The 20,463-nt window shown below is 36.2% G+C and overlaps 1 protein-coding gene across 1 annotated transcript; it reads right to left on the reverse strand.

The window, feature by feature from the left end:
• Window positions 1-593: 593 nt before the first annotated feature.
• LOC149088997 (uncharacterized) lies at window positions 594-11,877 on the reverse strand. The gene is made up of 4 exons (XM_089251193.1): window positions 11,817-11,877; window positions 8,117-8,445; window positions 7,458-7,607; window positions 594-4,346 (listed from the first exon to the last, which is right to left on the reverse strand). Exons 2-4 carry the CDS (start codon window positions 8,394-8,396, stop codon window positions 4,120-4,122), a joined length of 657 nt encoding a protein of 218 aa, XP_089107319.1. The 5' UTR covers window positions 8,397-8,445; window positions 11,817-11,877; the 3' UTR covers window positions 594-4,119.
• Between the last annotated feature and the right edge of the window lie 8,586 nt (window positions 11,878-20,463).

A 20,463-nucleotide genomic window follows, 5' to 3' on the forward strand; every position in this document is an offset into this window, starting at 1 on the left:
AAAAAATATTCATTTCTACGTTTCTCTCTCTCACGAGTCGGGCAGGAAGTCACCATATTGGTTAACTGACACGATTTGTATGTCACTCGGTCCCGCACAAGTGAAGATTTTTTCTCAAAGCTGCTTGAAAGTTAACGCAGCTGTTTTCCTCAAGCCGCCCTGATGGCCCGAATTGAATTTAGACAGAATTTTGCAATTAGTCACGCAGTTCGTCAACAGATGGCGTTGTAGTCTGAAGAACTATAAAATATACGATATTTTGAATATCCCGGTTGAGCTACGTTTCTGCGAACTTTGACGACTGCACAGTCGAATCCCGTTTTAACGAATACCGATATAGAGAAAATTTCGTTTTAACGAACACTTTTCTAATCCCCAGATAAGCTTACATAGGAACAATGCATAAACCTAGCATTCCTTTATAACGAAATTTCTTTATAACGAAGTGATTTCTCCGGTCTCTTGGAGTTCATTATAACGGGATTCGACTGAATATATCCCTTACCATTTTTGTTTCCTTAATTCATACTTCAAATGGGCCCGGCAATTTCCACATACAGAATACCCTGTCATCAATCATCGAGAGCATAGAGTAAAAAAATGAGAACCTTTTTTATTGCAAAGTTGTTCATTACAGATACAACAGTGGTACTTTTACTACAAAATGAATACCTCTACAAAAATAGCCAACAAAAATCATCACCAAACTTCGAGCCTAATGGAAAATAACATTTAAAAAATGGATAAACTATATACACACTTGAATTTAATAAATCGCTGAAGAATAAAACTCAAATCTTCATGTTGACATAAAAAAAATGCCAAAAAAGTAATATAAAATCAGATCTTTCACCTCTTTCAATACTTTAAAAATTAATATATTCAACAAACAAACTTTTTCATTCATAATACACTGAAACCTTGCTACAACGATACTCAATATGATATAGGCATATCCCTCCACGATATTTTTCAAGTCTTGTTTGGAAATGTCTATACTTTAATGTTAAACTGCTGACTCTTGATGTAACGATAATCCCTCTACAATGATATTTTTCTTGGTCCTCAGAGTATTGTTATATCAAGGTTTCACTGTATACCAATAATGTTGAGAGTAATATGTTTGTGCTTTCCAATGCATAAAATGTGTATATTTGCAAAATCAATGTAATAGAGAAGATTGTGTTGATCAACCTTGTTGCAAAGAAAGCAACTTGTAAGTTTTGTTTTCGCAACAACCATCAAGCAGTATAGATACAGTGGAACTTCAGTTAATGAGCAATCTGGTTAACTATCAATGTGCATAACAAGCAAAAATTTTGATTTGGTTAGTGAGTGATGATTGCCATTATGAGAAAAAATTTTCTGCATTGTGTTTATTTAGTTTCATGTTATCACAACTGAGTCAATGGTTTTTGTTTTCGTCCACACGCACTGTGGAATTATGCTTAATATTCTCTCCTAACGTCTCTGGTCAGCATGCCTCACTCGAAAAATAAGCACATGTGTGAGTGTGACTGTTTACAATACAAAACTAGACGTAGCATTGTAACCATGCATACATGCGCTTAAAGATTTTTTTTTTAATTTTTACTTGGAGAAAACTGTGGGCAATATTGAACATGACTTTGAGGAGCTAGCTCATGAACAGGAACCACTGGTTGTTGAAGAGATTGTCCTCAGGAAGGACTATGGGACTGGAGGTAAATGAGAACGATATTTAAGAACTAGTGGAGGAACATGGCCAGGAGGCACATTTGACCACAGACAAACTGATGGATCTCCACACAATGAACACAATAGCAAGAGCTTATGGACAGAATTTTGTCTGAAGAACAGAAAAATGAGGCGGAGTCCTCTCACTTCAAATAAGATTAGAACAATGTCAAGAATATGGGAAAATGCAAAAAATTTTGCAGAAAAGAACTACCCAAATAAAGCTGTAGCACCAAATTGCTGTAGAGCAATGAATATGTTGTCCAATGACAATGTGATTTCCCATTTCCGAGAAATCCTAAAAAGAGGCAAAAGCAAGTGTCATTGGATAAGGATCTTTTTCAGTGACAGAAAAAGAATAAGTTTGCAGACAACAGTGAGTTTGTAAATCGTCTTAAATGATAGTCCTCTTTCTTGTCGTTCAGAGTAAGTTAATTTGTATACTTTATTATATTGCATGTTTATTTATGGCGTTATTACATTTTTTACTACGTTAATTTATAGTATATTGTTCCAAATATTATTGTCTTGTTATAATATCAATTAAATTCCATTTTTATTCTTCATTTTTATGTGAACGAATAATTGTGGGATGAATTTTATCCGAGGTTCAGAATGAATTAAGCTTGTTAACCAAAGTTCCACTGCATTTAGAATATTTCATACTAAAACTGTGATAGGTATTAAAATATCACAATGAGAGTTTACATAGAAGACAATCAACAACAACAACGAGAAATAGAAAGCAGCCAAACACCAACAAATATATTAAAACTAAAAATGTATAATAGAAATTTATAAAGAGAAAAAAATCGAGGAAATTCATCGGTAAAAAAAGTGAATCTAGCATTGTTTTTTAAATACACTGAAATCATGTGGAAAAACAGCACCGTCATCATGTAGCTTTTAAAAGACACAGTATACCAAAATGATTCATTTCATGCATTTTTCTTCACAGCAAAGTGTTAGAAGAAATCTTCTCGCTTTTACCAGGTGTGAATCCAGGGGGGAGGGGTGTGTGGCTCGTTCCAAGAGCCGAACAACAGGGGAAAAAGTCCTGTCTAGTAAAATATGGAATAACTGCCATGTATCATGGGACGATCCAATGAACTTACACAATAAGTCACCCCCTTCTGACACATCACCCTGGACCCCCCACCTGGCTTATACACAAATATATCGGGTGATTAAAAATTATAGTATTTAATTCACAACAAATTTTTGGAGTGTAAAACTGTGGACAAGAAATAAAGTACACAAATACAAATTCACAGTATAACTTTCAACAACATCAACGATTCTAAATATGGACGGATTCAAAACGATGATATAGTGTACATAAAAAAATAATCTATAATGTGAATATTTTATTCACTTGGATATTTTTTAAAAGTACTCATTTCATTGGTTGTTAATAAGAATGGTCGTATAAAGCAAAATTTGAAGAGGAAAATCAAACATGAGCTCTCAAAACTGTCAAACAGGTATTTGTATAAAATTTAAATGCGATTTTGCCTAATGCATTACAAATATTAGTCCTTTAAAAACACAGCAAAACTTTGCCACAAGATGAATAAAACCAGTGAAATCAACGTATTTCTCGACAAATGAAAATCAAATGATGAAATAAAACCTTGATTGTTTCGAAATTCTGTGGGTTTTGTTATCAAGAGATAAAATTAAATAAAAAGGTCTAAGATGGAAAAAGACTCCAAAAAGTTGACTATCACGAAGGACACCTACAAAAGATTGAAGGTATATACAGAAAACTCTTAGTTGATGTTTTCTTCATTTGTGGAATTTTCTGATTGGTGTATGAATTGGTGACATATTTATTTTAAAATATTTCTGTACGGGAGAAACCTATATTTTAATTTTTTCTGTTGTACACTTTTTTCTGCATTTACACAAGTTGCAAAGAATTAATGTGAAAGCAGGACTGCATTTAAGAGGGAACAGAAGGGTCTGGCAACTCGGAAATGGGTGAATTTCTATTTTTCCTGCTCATTCACCATCTGCTTGCCCAAACTGATCGAGTATCTAGTTGCAGTCCTGATGGAAAGACTTTTAATTATTTTTTTCACTAAAAATGCAGATACTCTTGTGTTGTTCCCAAAGATATTTCCTAACTACAATGACAAAAGCATTTCTCAAGGTTAAAGAACCAAAGAACGGAGACACATTTTTCAAGAGCAATTGGCTTTCAAAAACTACTCTGCTGTACAGCATAGATAAGTAGCATCTACACATGCTTAACATATTAAAACAACTTGTCAAGTTCATGAAAAGGGGATCGGTGAATCACATTTGAAAATTATTTTAAAAAATAAAATGCAGAGCAGCTTTTGAGATCTCGTCAGCAATGCAACAAAATAATGATGAATAATTTATGACCATGTTCAATTAAAATCTTGGTTGCATGTTGTAAACTAAATTACTGGCTCTCTTGCGATGTTCGTGTGCTCGTGAAGTCTCAGCGTAGAGGTATCCAGCAGCGAATGCGTGGAAGAACATGGAAACCACTGCCAGACCATATGACCAAGAGAGGTGGTTGAAAAGTGGGTACAGGAGCCAAGATCTGTCAAAACACATTCCACCGAACACGCTCACAGCAAGGAACATGATCACAGCTAAGAAATGAATGAACAAATTGTGATTTATAAAATGTTTCTGTAAAAATATAGCAATGAAAAGTGTAATGAAAATGCAGTGAGTATGAAGATAATGATAACTTAGGATATTCCCCTGCATGCAGTAAAATCCTGAGGGCAAAGGATTTTAGAATGAAGTAGAGGTTTAGTTACGAAAACTCAATACATCTAGGAGACTGATTGGTATTTATTGATAGAGAAGAATTGAATAAAAAATGATTAAATGCTTTTCAAACATATTTTGCCCAGGAATTTGATATAATAGAAACAGAACATTTACTTAATGCACTAATTTAATTATCGTGAGATTTTAAAATATATAATATATATGTACATACACACAATCATTAAATTTTATCATTTTATTGTTACTATAGATCAATTTTGACCAAAATGTGCATTGCCAATGTTTGGCAGAGGCATCACAATGAGCTGTCCATATTGATGTGTGCCTGCATAGAATAGACATCCATGCCATGAAGTGGTTATTTTCTAGACTATAGAGAGGAGCCGTGGATAAACCATGATTAAGGAAAGGGAAACCTGCCTGGCAAAAGCCTGAGAACTACAGCTATAGGTCAATCAACAGAAAGACTTTAATTACACGTGAGCAACCACTATTCCCTGGCCAAGGATCCTAAACTCCAGGGTGGGAAGGTGCTATTAAAAATTCCAGGTAAGACAATTACCTTCTCAGCAGCATTTACAAGATATCTCACCTCATTTAAATCTTCTCATCTCGGCAATGACACACCCACATACTTTGAAACATTGCTTCTCCTAAGAACAGGTTCCCCGACCCCCTTTCTTCCCCCATCACATCAGTTGCCACTGGGTGAAGTCGGCTTATGTTAAACATTTTTATGAGAAGATGTAAAGAAGAGAAAGAAGGTGTTGAGTTGGAGGGATCGCTATCACCTACACAAAATCTGGAAAAAAGATCTTGAAAGAAGATGTAGCATTTTACACTGAATTTGGTTATTGCCACCACGCCAGTTATAATGAAAATCAGTAAAATTTATAAAATTGCTGAAAGAGTTAAATATGTAAAGATTAACATTTGATTATATTGTTTTTTCATACCAATGGTTAAATCAGAGCCTAAGAATGACACAAAAATTTTTGGATTTTATAATCATGTATAAATAGTCCCAATGGTACTCTCATGTTATAACCAGGGTTGGATTTTCAAGCGTCAAAAACTGGTTTAAACTGTCAAAAACTGGTTTAAACCATCAAAAACATAAATGAATGCCTTTTGATAATGTTTTGAACATAATAGGTGTACAACATGATGAAAAACTTACTTTTTGGCATATTACAATGTTTAATTTTTAAACATTAATTTATTACAATAATTAAAACAAAATATTAATTATAATTTGCAATTTTGAATTCTTCAACATAAGAGTCTAGAACATATAAAATATAATTTTATGGTTTATTTATCTAAGCTACTCATTACCTGTGTTCAATTTGTTAAGTGGATTAGAGCTGCTTATTCAAAATATGTATGATAGGGCATCAGGGTTAGGTTTTTGACCCCAGAAACTAACTCTGTATTAAAACTATCAAAATCTTACTGTCAATGATGTCAAATAGTTTTTGTTAACTTGATAGATATGTTAAATAACAAAATACTTACTTTTATTTAGATTAAAGGGTTTTACATTCAGAATTATAATTACTGAGGAAAAATATCTATTTCGATATTTTAAATTTTCTGATCTGCCCAAAATTTTATTCCATATAAAATTTCTAACGCAGCATCTGTTAATGCACTAACTAAACTCATTTATTTTCTCCTAAAAATTTCTTAGATCAGGGTGTATAAATTCACACAGCTTTAAAGAGTATTTTCAACCAAAGCAGAGCTGACAAGACTTGATACCCAAAGCATTTGTTTTGCATGTTTGAATACAGCTTCAATTGGAAAACCATTGCATTATAAATACTAGTAAATGTACCATATCATAGTGCAAAAGTAAGAATAAACCAAGTTTGACATATACAAGCTAGCATTGCCAAATTAAATGACATTTTAGTCCTACAATTTAGTATTTTGATCGCTAGATATATTTCAATGTTATGTGCAATAAGAGTATTGTTTTAAGTATCAGTGGTTATCTAGATAATTTAATAATAACAGAAATCAACATTACATACATGATGTAATAAACTTTTTTAAACACTTATCTGTTGTAAAAAGAGTACAGCAGATAGTTTATATCAATGCATATATATAAGCAGTTGAAGAAATTTTGGAAGGTCAAGAATCATCTTGAATCAAAGAATGTCAAATCGTTCCACAGTTTTCCCTTCAATGTTCATGTTATGATTTATTCAAATTTTATAAGAAAAAAAAAACATATATTGTCCAAAATAATTCTGTCAGGAGTAGAAAATTATTTTAGAATCTTATTAAATATTTATTCTTTGTATAACATAGTCACTTTAAACATTGCATGCAATTAACGTGTGCATTTTCAATGGGAATTTTTATATCGAAAAGCAATATTTGAGGTTTTTGACAGTTTTTGAACAAGGTTTTTGACGGAGGGTTTTTGACGTGACAGTTTAAACTGTCAAAAACTGCCATGTGTCAAAAACCTGCCAACCCTGGTTATAACCATACCACTCTGTGTCTTTTTGTCTTGGCAAACTCTCTACAAATTTATAAATCCTGTTTAGTGTTAAATATTTTGTTTCATGTAATGTCCACAAATTTTTAATTTTTTAATATCCACTCTTTTTTTTAAAATAAGGCGTGCAGGAAGAAACAAACCAAAAGGTGCCGATTTTATGCCGAAAATATGTGGTATGGTTATAACGCAACTTCCTTCTTTCAGAGGAAGGGGTCATCAAGTCCCTGAAAATTTAAAAACAACATTATTTAGTACCGTTTATCTTGGGATGAGGGAGGGAAACCATACTCGGCTCTTCATAAAATCTGGCTGGAGCCTAATTTGTTTTTGCCGATTTGTCAAGCGTAGTACTAAACAATCATATCAAATATTGAACAAATTTTAAAATCGACAAATGCAATGCAATTCGGTGAGTTCAAAGCATATATAGGTCTGGATACTTTACCTATGATGGTCTCACAGATGAAAGCGAATCCAATGATGTACACTTCAAACTTGAGAAGAAATCGCATCAGAACGATACTTGTCAGAGTCAAGGATATTAATGCAAATATCACAGCAAGGCTCATCGCTGCTTGCACGAACATAAGCCAAGCTGGAAATTAAAAAATCTAGAATCTTCAATCATGTTCATAAAAACACTTTTTCATATGTATAATAGATACCTCCTCAGATTTTAAATAGGGGAAAAAAGTCAATGCTAAGGCCAAACTGTTGACTTTTTCCTTCTGAACTGGGTCTAACCCTGGTCTATCACAATCGTACATGATTTACATTGAAGTGTATAACAGACAGACAGACAGACATGACCGCTGACCGCCCAGAGAATTAATCAGTTGATGTTCGTAAGTGTATAACAGTAAAGTTAGCCCTGCCATCTATATTTCAAGTCATGAGTGAAGTGTAATGATTTGATATTTTTGGAGTTTTAGGGTCTATTGCTCTCTGTGGCAAGACTTCTTGACATTTGTTTTTTCAACGAAATTAACCATTAGCATGTGCTAGTGTCCATGAACTTGATAAGCAAGACCACAGAGCATTCATAGTGAGAACTCACTTCAATGTTTTGCTAGTTTTTATAAAATTGAAGGTAAATTGTTTTACCTGGTTGCAGCCACTCCCTAATGTTCTGGTACTCGTAGCTGAAGAGCCAATGGCATCCATCGAATAATTCATCATACTGGTATGGAGGATGTCGATAGTTCTTGAAGCAGAAATCCCAGAGCCCCATTCGAATGAATTCGGAATAAGTTGAAGCATACGACTCGAGCCAGTAGGGACTAGCAAAGGCTATGACCAGCAGCACTGCAGCCAAGAACGAAAATATGCTGCCGATGAGAAGAAACCATGACGCTCGATTTTGAGGCTGAGTTGCTTCAACCATCTTTCTTTTGAAGATTGGAAAATTACAAGGTGCTCATCCAATGATCGGGCTACAAAAAAATCGAAAAATAAAAGGCGAGAAGATTCAATAAAGCACACTGAAATAATTTATTCTATGTCATTAACAAAATTATTTCAATTGTGGTACCAACAAGAAGGTCGATAGTGCTCTAGATCAGCAGTATTAACCTTCCCTCAGTCACGAGCACCCTTTATGCTCCATAGCAGAAGAAGAGCACAGATATGGGCATTGACATATGCTTGAACTGAGACCAGAATTGAGCAAGGGCAGATTTATGGGATTTGCTGCCATTTTTTCATTCTCGTCTTATTTTCTTGACCACTCATTCCTTGAATTTGCTGCCCTGTACTATAACACAAGTTGGGGAAGCAAAACAAGGAGCTGGGAAAAAGTTTCGGGGGTTTCGTTAAGACGGATGAATGTACACATATTAGGATCGAGGTGTTGCTTCAATTGCTTCAATTTTTGTAACTTGTAAACATCAGAGCAGGATATAATATAGTTCCGACTGAACCTCACAGTGTGTGACAAAATAACCAGAGCTGAAATTTTAAATTTTGCTGTCACGTTTTTTTTGTTCTCTGTCTCTAATATTTGATAACATATTTTAAATCTTGAATTAAGTTGTGACATCTTTGACAAGTGATAAGTTTAATATATGATTTCTTATTTCTCTGGGCTACAGTCCACTAAGCCCCTTGTTATACTACTCAGAAGGACCCAATTCCCACATGGGCAAGTGAAGCAAGTGACCTGTGACAGTTTCAGAGCAGTTGAGACCCGAAGCAGAATGTTTTGCATTTCTCTGCAATGAGGCATCAGCTAACTAGAAATATGTTCTGAGGAAAAAATACTCATAATAGTGTTTTCAACACTTTTCTTAAAATTCTTTCAGATTGTTCTGCGGATGCACTGATTGTTCTGTGACATCATTGCAGATTTTGGCATATTCCGATTTGGGGCAGTTGAGTGATGCATGGACCACAGTTCCACATCACTCAATGGGCTAGCTGCACATTTCCAGATCATTTAAGTGACCCGCTGAACATTCAGAAATTGTTCAAGTGAACAGCGACATATTTACAGATGACTTACGTGGTCTGTGACTCGTTTTCAAACCAATGAAGTGGCCTGCACCCCACCCAAGTCACCAACTGTGGCACCTCAGAAACGTTTATTTTTGCTGTTCTTGCATGCTTCAACTAAATTGTACTGCCCTGTCTGTTAGGGCTTTAATCCTTCTTAGTGAAATAATATTACCATGTTTCTGGTTGTGGTGAAAACATTTTGTCTGGGGGCAGCGGTTTCCTTTAACAACCGGAGGAGCGAAGCGACGTCCTTAGTTCGGCAGGGGGGGGGGGGCGCAAGGCTGTCTGCAGGTCACAGACCAGCGCCGAACGAAGTTCAGTCTACAGGTGTAGTTACTAATAAAGTAGTCTGAAGTTTTTTGCGTATATATTACATATATGCGCGAAAATATATATTTGCAATATACATTGTATTGTGTGGTATTCATTTTTTAAAATTAATATTCAGAGTTTATGCAAAAGCAAAATCACATCTATGGTTATAGCTGTAGGAATTTTACTACATTCTCATTTGCATATTCGCATTCACCAACGTTAGCGATTGGACGAACTGTTTTTTGCGTTAATGCATTGTTGAACTACGTGTCATTTCACTTCCATCGTGAGTTGTTGCAGGATATTCTGCTTATGCCTCAGTCCCACAAGAGTGGGCTAGGGGACCCTTGGTAAAGTTAAAGATAATAAAAGTCTTTGTCAGGATTCGCGGTCGCCTCGGGGAAGCAATAATTTTTATGGCTTTCAATACAAAGGCAGCGGAACGAGTGTCTTCCTTTGTGAATAACCGAACAAGTAGGGATTGCTTCACGCCAGCTGTGGTTTTTGCGGTTATGTTCAACAAAGACTTTTATTATCGTTAGACTTTTATTAACTTTAATTATCTTACCAAGAGTGCCCCAGCCCACTCTCGTGGGACTGCTGCATTACAGTAGCATTTCCACGCCAATTTTTTTAAAATTCTTGACGGTGTTAAATAGCTTCTGTTGGGCCGAAATAGATTCAGTAAGGGGCCGTTCAAGTATTGTGCAAGCAAATTTTCAGCCATTTTTGGCCTCCCCTCTTGTCAGCAAAATTTCGTCATCAGCTCTGCCCCTCTGAATTGAACCCCCTCCCCACGATAAAAAATTTATTTTCTTAATGCAAAACATTTTTTTAAATTGAAATTTCGGAAGAAAATACCTTTACATATTATCATTTCTGTTAATTTCAATGTTATTTGAAATTAAATGTTATTGTTCAATGTTATTTGTTTGTTCAAAATTTATCTTTAATAAATTCATTGCAACCCACCCTCTAAGCCATATAATGATAAATCGCATAAGGGCCCTTGGACCAAATATGGTCCTGGGGGTTATCTGATGCGGCCTGCCCTCCTCAAACTCAATTTCGTAAAAATGAACTAAGCGGCACATTTACAGATCGCTTAAGTGTCCCATGGTACAATTCCAGAACATTTTAAGCGGCCGGCCCGTCAAAAATTTTCAGATCACTTAAATGACCCGGGACACAGTTCCAGAACACTTAAGCGATCTGTGACACATTTATAGAGTGACACATTAGAGAGACCCTTGGATTATTTTTGATTTATAGCATGCATTTTGGATTATTTCACGTGCCCTAAGGACTATTTTGATTTCTAACATGCATTATTGCTGTGCGGTGGAGAAAAGATGGGGGGGGGGGGAACAGGTGAACGGTGAAAAAAACCTTTCGGTTAAAACCTTCGAAGGTACCCTTTCGCCTTCTTCGTTACAGTAGACTCGGCACTTCTTGATGCCAAGCAGTGCCAAAAAGGGTGCTTATACTGCTTTTTCACCGCAATGATTTGTTCTAATTCACAAACGAGGTGAATAATCATGAAAAATGAATTTTTTTACAAAAACGTTAAAGGCTTCCCAAGGATGTTTGAAGGGCCCCTCTTCACGTTAACGTTAATCAAAAGCGGTGTAAAAGAAGAAACAGGAAGACTCCTTCAAGGGTGCGGATCTGAAACAGCCTTCCCCCCAAGGGGGCGTAAGGCTTCGGCCTTGGGGGCCACGAGATTTTTTTTCCACACTAAAAATTTTCTGTTGGGGGCCGTCGGTGACCGCAGCCTTAGGGGGGGACACGTGTCCGATTTTAAAATAATTTTTTCACGTAAACATACTATAATAAATGGGTGGGGTTGATGAAAAAATTGCTCAGCAAAACCTCAACGTTTACCAAAGAGGATTATTTGAATTAAATGATAAATTGTTAAAATTTAAGACTTTTATGAACAAATTTTTTAAAATAAAACTAAACAATTAATTTAAATTAAGTCATAAAGCCTTACGTAGTAACGCCGTTCACGAAAGTAAACAAACTGGCTTATTTATGAAAATGAATTTACTGTCAACCGCTAGATGACGCTACATATAAAATCTTGAAACATCAAATTTTGACTATGCTATGACCATATTTTTAAAGAAAAAACAGAACATTCAGATCATGTGAATTATGAGATGTTTACCAGGTTTTTACCCTGTAATTACGAGTTTTATTTGCGACTTGAGAGGTATCATTTTTCTATTTAAATTTCTAAAATTTCCTCTAAACAATCAGTTTTGATCTGGTAGAGAAAAAAATGACTGACATGATAGTCACAAAAATCAACATGAGCGAAGAAACGAAAAATATATTTTTTGCTATTCAGAAAGTTTATTATATATCTTTTGTAATTTACTTTTTATATTTTTGGGATAGTTGATAATTAAAAAAAAAATTATGCAACTACCCGGGAGAAAAGAGCTAACGGATGTCAATGTCAACATGTTTACGTTATGGCGGTCAATTGACATTGAACAAATCAGTGAACGCGGGTTCGTAGATTTCTTCGATTGCATGATCATTGTTGTCTTCTGATTTTGTTTTCGATTTGATATTTGAAATACCATGGATGAAAGTTCAATAGAAGAGGATGACGGCAGCGGAGATTCGCCAAACAAGATGAGTTCGTCGCCAATGAAAGACTTGGCCGTTGAAGATCTCAACATCTCCGATGTATTTCCGATGCCGCGGAGATCGCGCAGAACTTCGCGATTGACCTGCGGGAGGAAGACGCTCGGCGGCAACAACAACAAGACAGAGTCCAACAACGAACTGAACAGAGCGATACCGAGGGATCTCCCGGAACACGAACGCCTCGAACTCTTGCTCGAGAACTGCTTCGACGTGTGCATCTCCGACGCCGCCGGTAACGTCCTGCTGGCGACCGAGGGAGACGACCCGCCGCCCCTGAAACGATACGTCGGCTCCGTCACCGACAACCGCGACAGATACTGCGAGAAGATCAAGTCGTACCTGAAGAAGAGCAACATCTGTAAACTCGTCGTCACGGACCACGAGAAGTGGCGGGAAGACGCCGCGTTCTCGGCTTATTTCTCGGCGATGGACAACCTAAAGTCCGAATCGGAGAAATGGGACGAGGTGTTTTTGCAGATTAGGAAACAGCTCCAGTCAGCATTGAAGAAACCGGTTCATGCCAGTGAGGATAAAAGTGAAGCGACGAAGGAACTGGACGGAGAGATGGCAGCGTATGACTACACGGAAACTCTACAGGAAATGGACGGCATGGCCGAAGAGTTCCTCATACATTTAGATCATTTCGCTGTGGTTTTAAAACTGCTGCGTTATTGCGAGAACATGTGTCGCAGGGAGTATGAGCATCGCAGCGATTGCATCCGCAAACGATTTAATCACGAAGTATCTGAAACACCCCGAACTTTGCTGACAAAAATGACAAATCTGCTAAATTCAGATAGTGCTTGAGATTTTATTATATTGTGTTTTAAGCATTTTATATTATATATGTGTGTGTGCATAGGCTATATCTTTTAATGAATATGTATGCTCGATTCTTAGAAAAAATCAATCATTCTGACATATTTTTATTAAAAATTAACTTTTTTTAAACTTTAGAATATGTATAATGAAGGTCACTTTTAATTCACTGTGTGTGTGTAACGATCCAATATGTAAATCAGATGCTGGCATCATTGGGACATATTAATCCACAGCGAAGGAAGGTTCTCTTTTGAAGAAAGAAGTGCCTTTGTTTCATTCAATACCACAGCACTGGTTGCTCATGAAGTAATGTCTGTTTGACTTCAATTGTTCATAATGTTTCACATCGTGTTATACAAATATTAATAAATTAATCTTTAACTGCCACATTTCTACCTCTTTAAACTAGGAGGACCCATACAATGATAACCCCATGTAATAATGGCATCTAATAACAATAATTGCCTATGCAATGATATTACTCTTCAGTCCACACACGTTTCCCATAGTGTTGTAATATTCCATTTCTAATGGTAAATACACCAAGTTACAAGCAGTTTTCAGGCTATTAGGCCATGGTCTGGGACATTTTCTTCCTGATGTTTCGCCCACATCTGTGGCAAGCATTTTCTGAGGTTAAACACATGTAGGTTTCTGCGACAAACAAGAAAGACTTTGTACATCTAGTCTGTCATTGAGTTGTTCTTTATATCTGCTTCTGAGACTTGATCAGCCTCATTAAATGGCTTGAATGGATGCTTCACGCTCCACTCAAAGTCGTAGCAAAAGGGGGGAAACTTGGGAGGTTTGCTTCCCCCCAAAATGGCAGAAAATGACTGAAAAAATAAAGAAAGATGTACAAATCTTCTATCACTTTGGTTCCCTCCCCCAAACGAAACTTCTGGCTATGGATACGATCTGATTGGCTGTTGAGGTAATTTTCTCTCTGGCTCTTGTCTGGGGCACATCGCAGCTCTCTTCGCTGCTGAAGTAATGGGACCCAAGTAGGATATACCTTCATTATCTCTTCATTTTGATTTTTGTTGTTGTGCTTGTGACGACAAAAGCACATCCTACTTGGGTCCTGTTACTTTAACGGTGAAGAGAGTCAAAATGTGACCCAAAGAGAAAATGACCTCAACAGCCAATCGACACTAGATCCCACTCACAGCCAATCAGAGCATGACACATGCACTCGAGCCGGCCAATCAAGCTTCAGAAGTATATATATATATATAAGAACAACTCGACAACACTAGATGTACAAAGCCTTTCTTGCTTGTCACAGAAATGTACATGCAATTAACCTCAGAAGATGCCTGCCAAAGATGTAAGCAAAGCATCAGGAAGAAAATGTGCGTCTCCATCCTGCTGTAGACCCTGACACAATAAGCAATGGAAAACCAGCACATTCTATTGCATCAGTGAATCAAGAATGTGCATTAGTAGTCAGTTGTCCATCAAGCATACTTTCCCTCAAGTTGTCCAACGAGTAATTTACTTTCGTCTAAATGGATTAATTCATTCAAAAATTTATAATTTTAATAAAATCACACATTTATGAAATGCAATATAAATTTCACAAATTACTGTACATAAAAAAAATAAGTTTGCCGCTCAAGTTTGATTATCAAGATTGAAATGAAATAAATTGTAATTTTTTTCTTTTTCTGGCGAGACCAAATCAAAGACAGTTCATAACATTTAATAAATTCAAATTTGTAATTACTCTAACTTATAAAATGACATCTTAATTTACCTGGTTATGGGGCCAGAAAAATATGTAACCATGAGGTAACTGGAGCGGCCAGAGAGAACAGGGCCAGAAACTGCCTTGGGCAGCAAAATTTAAAGGGGAGAATTTTAGGTTAGAACAAAATTATCGTTAAAAAACTACTTTTACATTGATGGGGGCAGTAAAATAACTTTTTGCCCCGCAGCCCTTAAAAAATCCTAGTTACGGCCCTGACTAGAAGTCACGAATCATTGGAATTTAATTTTTTTTAATTTTATTCTTCAATATTTAGTTGTATTTGTGATTGACATAATTCAATTAAAAGTTATTGAAGTTAAGTTTAAAATGTTTGGGCTTATTGATTTTTCCAAGTCCCCTTCCCTCTCCGGCCAGAAATGACTGCCTATAGGCAATCATATTTCTAGCATATACTTACTGTTGAATATTTGAACCAAAATCTCATTTTCATGAGGTCACTGGGTGGGCAAATGCGTTAAGACGACACTGGGTTTGAATTAAGTCATGTTTGGTAAATTTAATAGAATTAAAAAAAAAAAAGACCCAAATATTTTTCGGGAAATTTTTGAATTTGTAAGGATGGCCTTAGTCAAAAATACATTAATTGCGCCACATAATTTTTTTCTTTAGAAATTTATCTTTAAAACAATCCTTTGTTCCGTCATGTTGAAAGAAAGTGGTTAAATGACTTTTTCAAGATAAATTGGAATTAAAACCAAATGTGAGAAATGCGGTAGGAAATAAAATTTCATCCTGTATTTAATAATATGTGATCTGCTCATTAATTTTTTCAATAAACAATTAGGGTTTTAGGGGTTTTTTTAAAGAAATGAATTTCTCTCAACTTTTTGTTTACAAGAACCTGCAGTGAATTTTCAGAGTGAATGCTTAAAAACTTCTACTACAAATGCTGCAAGGGAAACCCTCTTTTCAGTGATTTAGAAGAGCTTCCTCTTTAGCCCACAATGCTTTGCATTTTCTTTAATTAGTGACATCATTAAAATCCGTGTTTTCATTGGTCAGTTGTATCAGGACCTACCGCAGGTTTGAGACGCACATGGAATAAAATGCCTTAGACGATGGCCTGAAAACCGCTTGCAATTCATTGAACGCTGGCCATGAAAGCCTCAGATGATAAATGCTACTATATCCGCTTATAGTTTTGCCACTTGGTACGACTCATTTTTGTGGTCCCCTAAATCTTACTAATAGTCATGAAGATTTCAGCCCCAAAAGCAGAATGTCCGAAAATCTGCGACGTACGTTGCAGAACAATTACCGCTTCTGCAGAACAATTTGGAAGAATTTTAAGAAAAAGTGCAAAAAACACTATTACATGAATGGGGATTTTTACCGCAGGACATTTCCAGTTAGCTGAGGGCTCGCCGCAAAACAGTGCTAAATATTTTGCTTTGGGGGATTTCAGTTCAAAGAATATCTCTAATTTTCATGACAGTTTTATAAGAAACGTTCAAAACGGGATCTACTTTACTACTGGACTTACACGCACCTCATAAACATTCCTTGGGAGAATTTTTAACAAGTTGGCAGATGCAGGAATGTGTTGTCTGTGTGAACATAACAAATTCATGTTATACTGGTGCTGCCATCTGTCTATCATATTTTGAAGTGAAAAAGGCCAAATACCTGAATAATTTTTCTTTTTGGTACTCTTCCATTATAACCACTTAGCGCCTTTTTTGTCTTTTGGCAAATTTATGCTTCCTATTTAGTGATACTTTATTTTCTTGTCCATAATTTTTTTTTTTTTTAACAAGGCGTGAAGAAAGAAACAAGCCAAAATGCATGGTATGGTTATAATGGAAGAGCACAGAATTTCCATGTAATTAATATTGTGAGTCTGCATGATTTCTTCAGAGCAGCAGCGTAGCCAGGTTTTGGTCAGTAGGGGAGTCAAATTTGGAAGGGCGCTATTTTTTGTTCCTGCTTTAGGCACAAACTTAAAATTATGCATTTTAAGTTTGCATCTAAAGCCTAGAAAGAACTTAAGATTTTTCAATTTAGAAAATTTAATTGCATTTATTTTGTTTTCAGTTGACGTTATTTTTCAAATTAAATTAATTACCTTATAATTCATTAAATTTTAAAATTAATTTAATGTTTTGTGGGGTCATTCAAGTATTATATCAGCATCAATGGGGTGGGGGAGGGGATTTCCGATTTGCTGACTTTTGATGACAGGGGGGTTGAATAATGCTTACGTCATCAACCACCCTTTATAAAAACATGAGATATTAATGACATCCTACTGGATGTACCAAAAACGAGAAGAACCTTTCGCTAGTTTGTGGGCACCTGAACTAACATTGTTCCTATTGATAAGTCCTCTATAGAACCACTTTAGCTATCTCTAAATGTCCCGCTGATCCTTCAAGTGAGCTGGAAAGGTGTCCGGGCTGCTCAAGTGTTCTAGAAACGTGTAGCGGGGCCACTTAAAGTGCTGTGAAACTGTTGCGCTGCACTCAAATGATCTGTAACTACGCCATCACTTAAATAATCTGGGAATGTCCCGCAGGTAACTTGAGTGACGCAGAACTGCACTACAGGCGGCTTAAGTGCTCCAAAACTATGCCACTGGAATTGCACCACGAATCACTTAAGCGATCTGTAAATGTGCCGCTTAGTGCATTTTCACTAAAATTAGATTTGAGGTAGAGGACCACATCATATATCCCAGAGGGCCACAAGTTTAGCATTTGTGGCTTAGAGGGTGGGTCGCAATGAATTTCTTAAAGAAAAACTTTGTTCTTAGCCTTCAAATAGTATTGAAGTTAACAGAAATTAATTATAATCAATCGTATATATTGCTGTCCCGCCCCTAGAGGCATACAGCAGAAATATATATATTTATTTATTTAAATTAATTATAATAACATATAAAGGTATTTTCTTCCCAAATTATATAAATTTGTTTTTAAATATTTTTTGCATAAAAAATTTGTTTTTGTTTTATCTTCGGGAGGGTGGCATGTGAGTTCCCCCCCCCCCCCATGCACGTATGTATGAGATTCCAATATGTGTTAGGAGGTAGGGCGAGTGCTGACAAAGGGGGGTCAAAAATGGCTAAAATTCTGCTGGCGTAATACTTGAATGGCCCTTGTGTACTTTTACGAATGCAAACACCAAAAACGACGGGAAAATTTAGATTCAAATATAAAAATTATAGAGGAATAAAATAAGAATATATATTCTCTTTCTTTCTCTCTCTAAAATTATTCCAAGATATGAAAGTACAGAAAAATCTTCATGCTTCCATTCAATCGCTTTCATCGTTATACTCTTATCGTAAGCACATATCACATATACACTACTGTTATTCAATCATACATGTACTTCCCCAAGACTTTCCCTTATAGAATTTCTAACAAATTGGTGCATGCCGGAAAGTTCTTACTTATATTATACGTGAGCATAACGTATCTATGAGATCATAGTTATGCATGGTTTGTGTTCGAGAAGTTTTATTATTTGTCTTCCATATTAAAAGTAAAGCTGGCAGATGCCTGAAGTTCCGTGTTATGCAAATACCATGGAGAAAGCCTGCCTGCTCCCTGGGGAAAATTTATCAAACATGAGATCGGTTAGAAGGTAAAATTACCTTCCATTACTGCACTCAAATCATTATTTCAACCATTACACTTCTCTCACAATTTAAAATACAGATGGCACCACTGAAAAACCACACACAACACAAAATATGCACTTAAACTTAATTATACACACACTTTGTTTCAGACTGCCACAAAATGGGCTGGAAGAGGTCTCGGCAACAGGATAAGTCCGGTGGCAGAGTCCTGGCATGCATGCACTCAAATCATGTCAAAAAGAAAAAATTGCTTACGGATCAAAAAATTTATAGCGTCATAGCACAAAAAATTCTCTCCAATTTGAATGTCGAGAGGCCGAACTGATGCTGTTGTGCAAACTTTGGCTTTTCCCTGTAAAAATTATTTTTCCCATGATTTGATACAATGATGACAATTTACATGACCACCGGGATCGAAAATTTGTAAAACAGGTCCAAACAACCCCAGCATTGCTTCAGAAATCAAAATTTTCTATACATCAAGGTTGCTCAACCTTTTTGAGAGCGCTGGCCACTTCATTTGTTTGGAAATGTGTCAAAGGCCACTTCAAATATCTGGAAATGTGCAGTGGACAATTTAAGCAATCTGGTAATATGCTTTGAGTCACTTCAATTATCTGGAAATGTACCAAGAGCCACTGAAATTATCTATAAAAATTCCGCAGGCTGCTTAAAATAGCTGGAAGCATTCTGCGAGCCCGTCTCGAATGATCTGGGAATGTGCCACACCACAGCCACTTAAGTAATCTGCAAATGTACCACAAGTCAATTAAATGAATCACAAGGAGGTGAGCCATGGATCGATAAAGTAATTAAGAAATGTGCTTGGGATTGCTCAAGCAATCCGGATATGTGCTGTTAGCAGCTTAAATGATCTGGAAATGTACCACTAGACACATCCCAGCAGTAAGGAAGCCGGGGTTCCAGACTGTGATTTATCATGAGCTGAAACCTTGTGGGACTTCCATATAAGAGCCATGAACAAAATTGAAATTGTACCAATTTATGACTGGTAATAAAACTGGTTGTTATAGAACAGTTAAATTAACATTTAGTAAGAGTAAAATATAGTTTAATAGTGACGTGGGTTTTAGGAATTTATTTTTTGTCTCCAGGGGTTTGAATGTTCTAGTTGTATGTTTTATATCAGAGCATCAGGCTTTGGTTCTGTGTTTTCTATAGGAGTGGAGTGGCTTTTTAAGGTCCACTTATGGTTATCACATTATGTGGATGATGTTTTATTCATGTGGTTGTGCATGGAAGGGAAAAAGTTGGCAGTGTTTTATCTAAAATAGACAAGAGCCATTCAAGGTATCTATCTATCTAAGTCTCCACCATGGGTACCCAGACCCTGTAAGTTAGGAGCACTGATTATATACATATATATAGACTCAGTACATACACATAACTTGGTCCCGATCGTTCCCATGGTTCCCCGGTTAATATTCAGAAGTTAAATGAAAACTTGACCATAAATCTTAACTAATTTCTGTTGCATAAAAACAGGCATAAAACATTGCATTTTTCGAATTTGAGATTTTATATTATAGAGTAGATAGTGGATTAGGGGGCCGTTCAAGTATTACGCCATCATCGATGGGGGGGGGTTTCCTGATTTGATGACAGGGTGGAGGGGGGGGTTCCGATAATGGTTACGTGATCAACCACCCTTTATGAAAATATGAGTTAGGATTCAGAGAATTTCAGACAAAATTTTGCTGACGGGAGGGGGGGGGGGGTCAAAAATGACTAAAAATTTGCTTACGTAATACTCGAATGGCCCCTTATCATCATAGA

The sequence above is a fragment of the Pholcus phalangioides genome, unplaced genomic scaffold (genome assembly GCF_987345545.1).
Source record: "Pholcus phalangioides strain wild (caught in Gottingen) unplaced genomic scaffold, Ppha-v1.0 ptg000003l_1, whole genome shotgun sequence".
In the NCBI taxonomy this organism is placed as follows: domain Eukaryota; kingdom Metazoa; phylum Arthropoda; class Arachnida; order Araneae; family Pholcidae; genus Pholcus; species Pholcus phalangioides.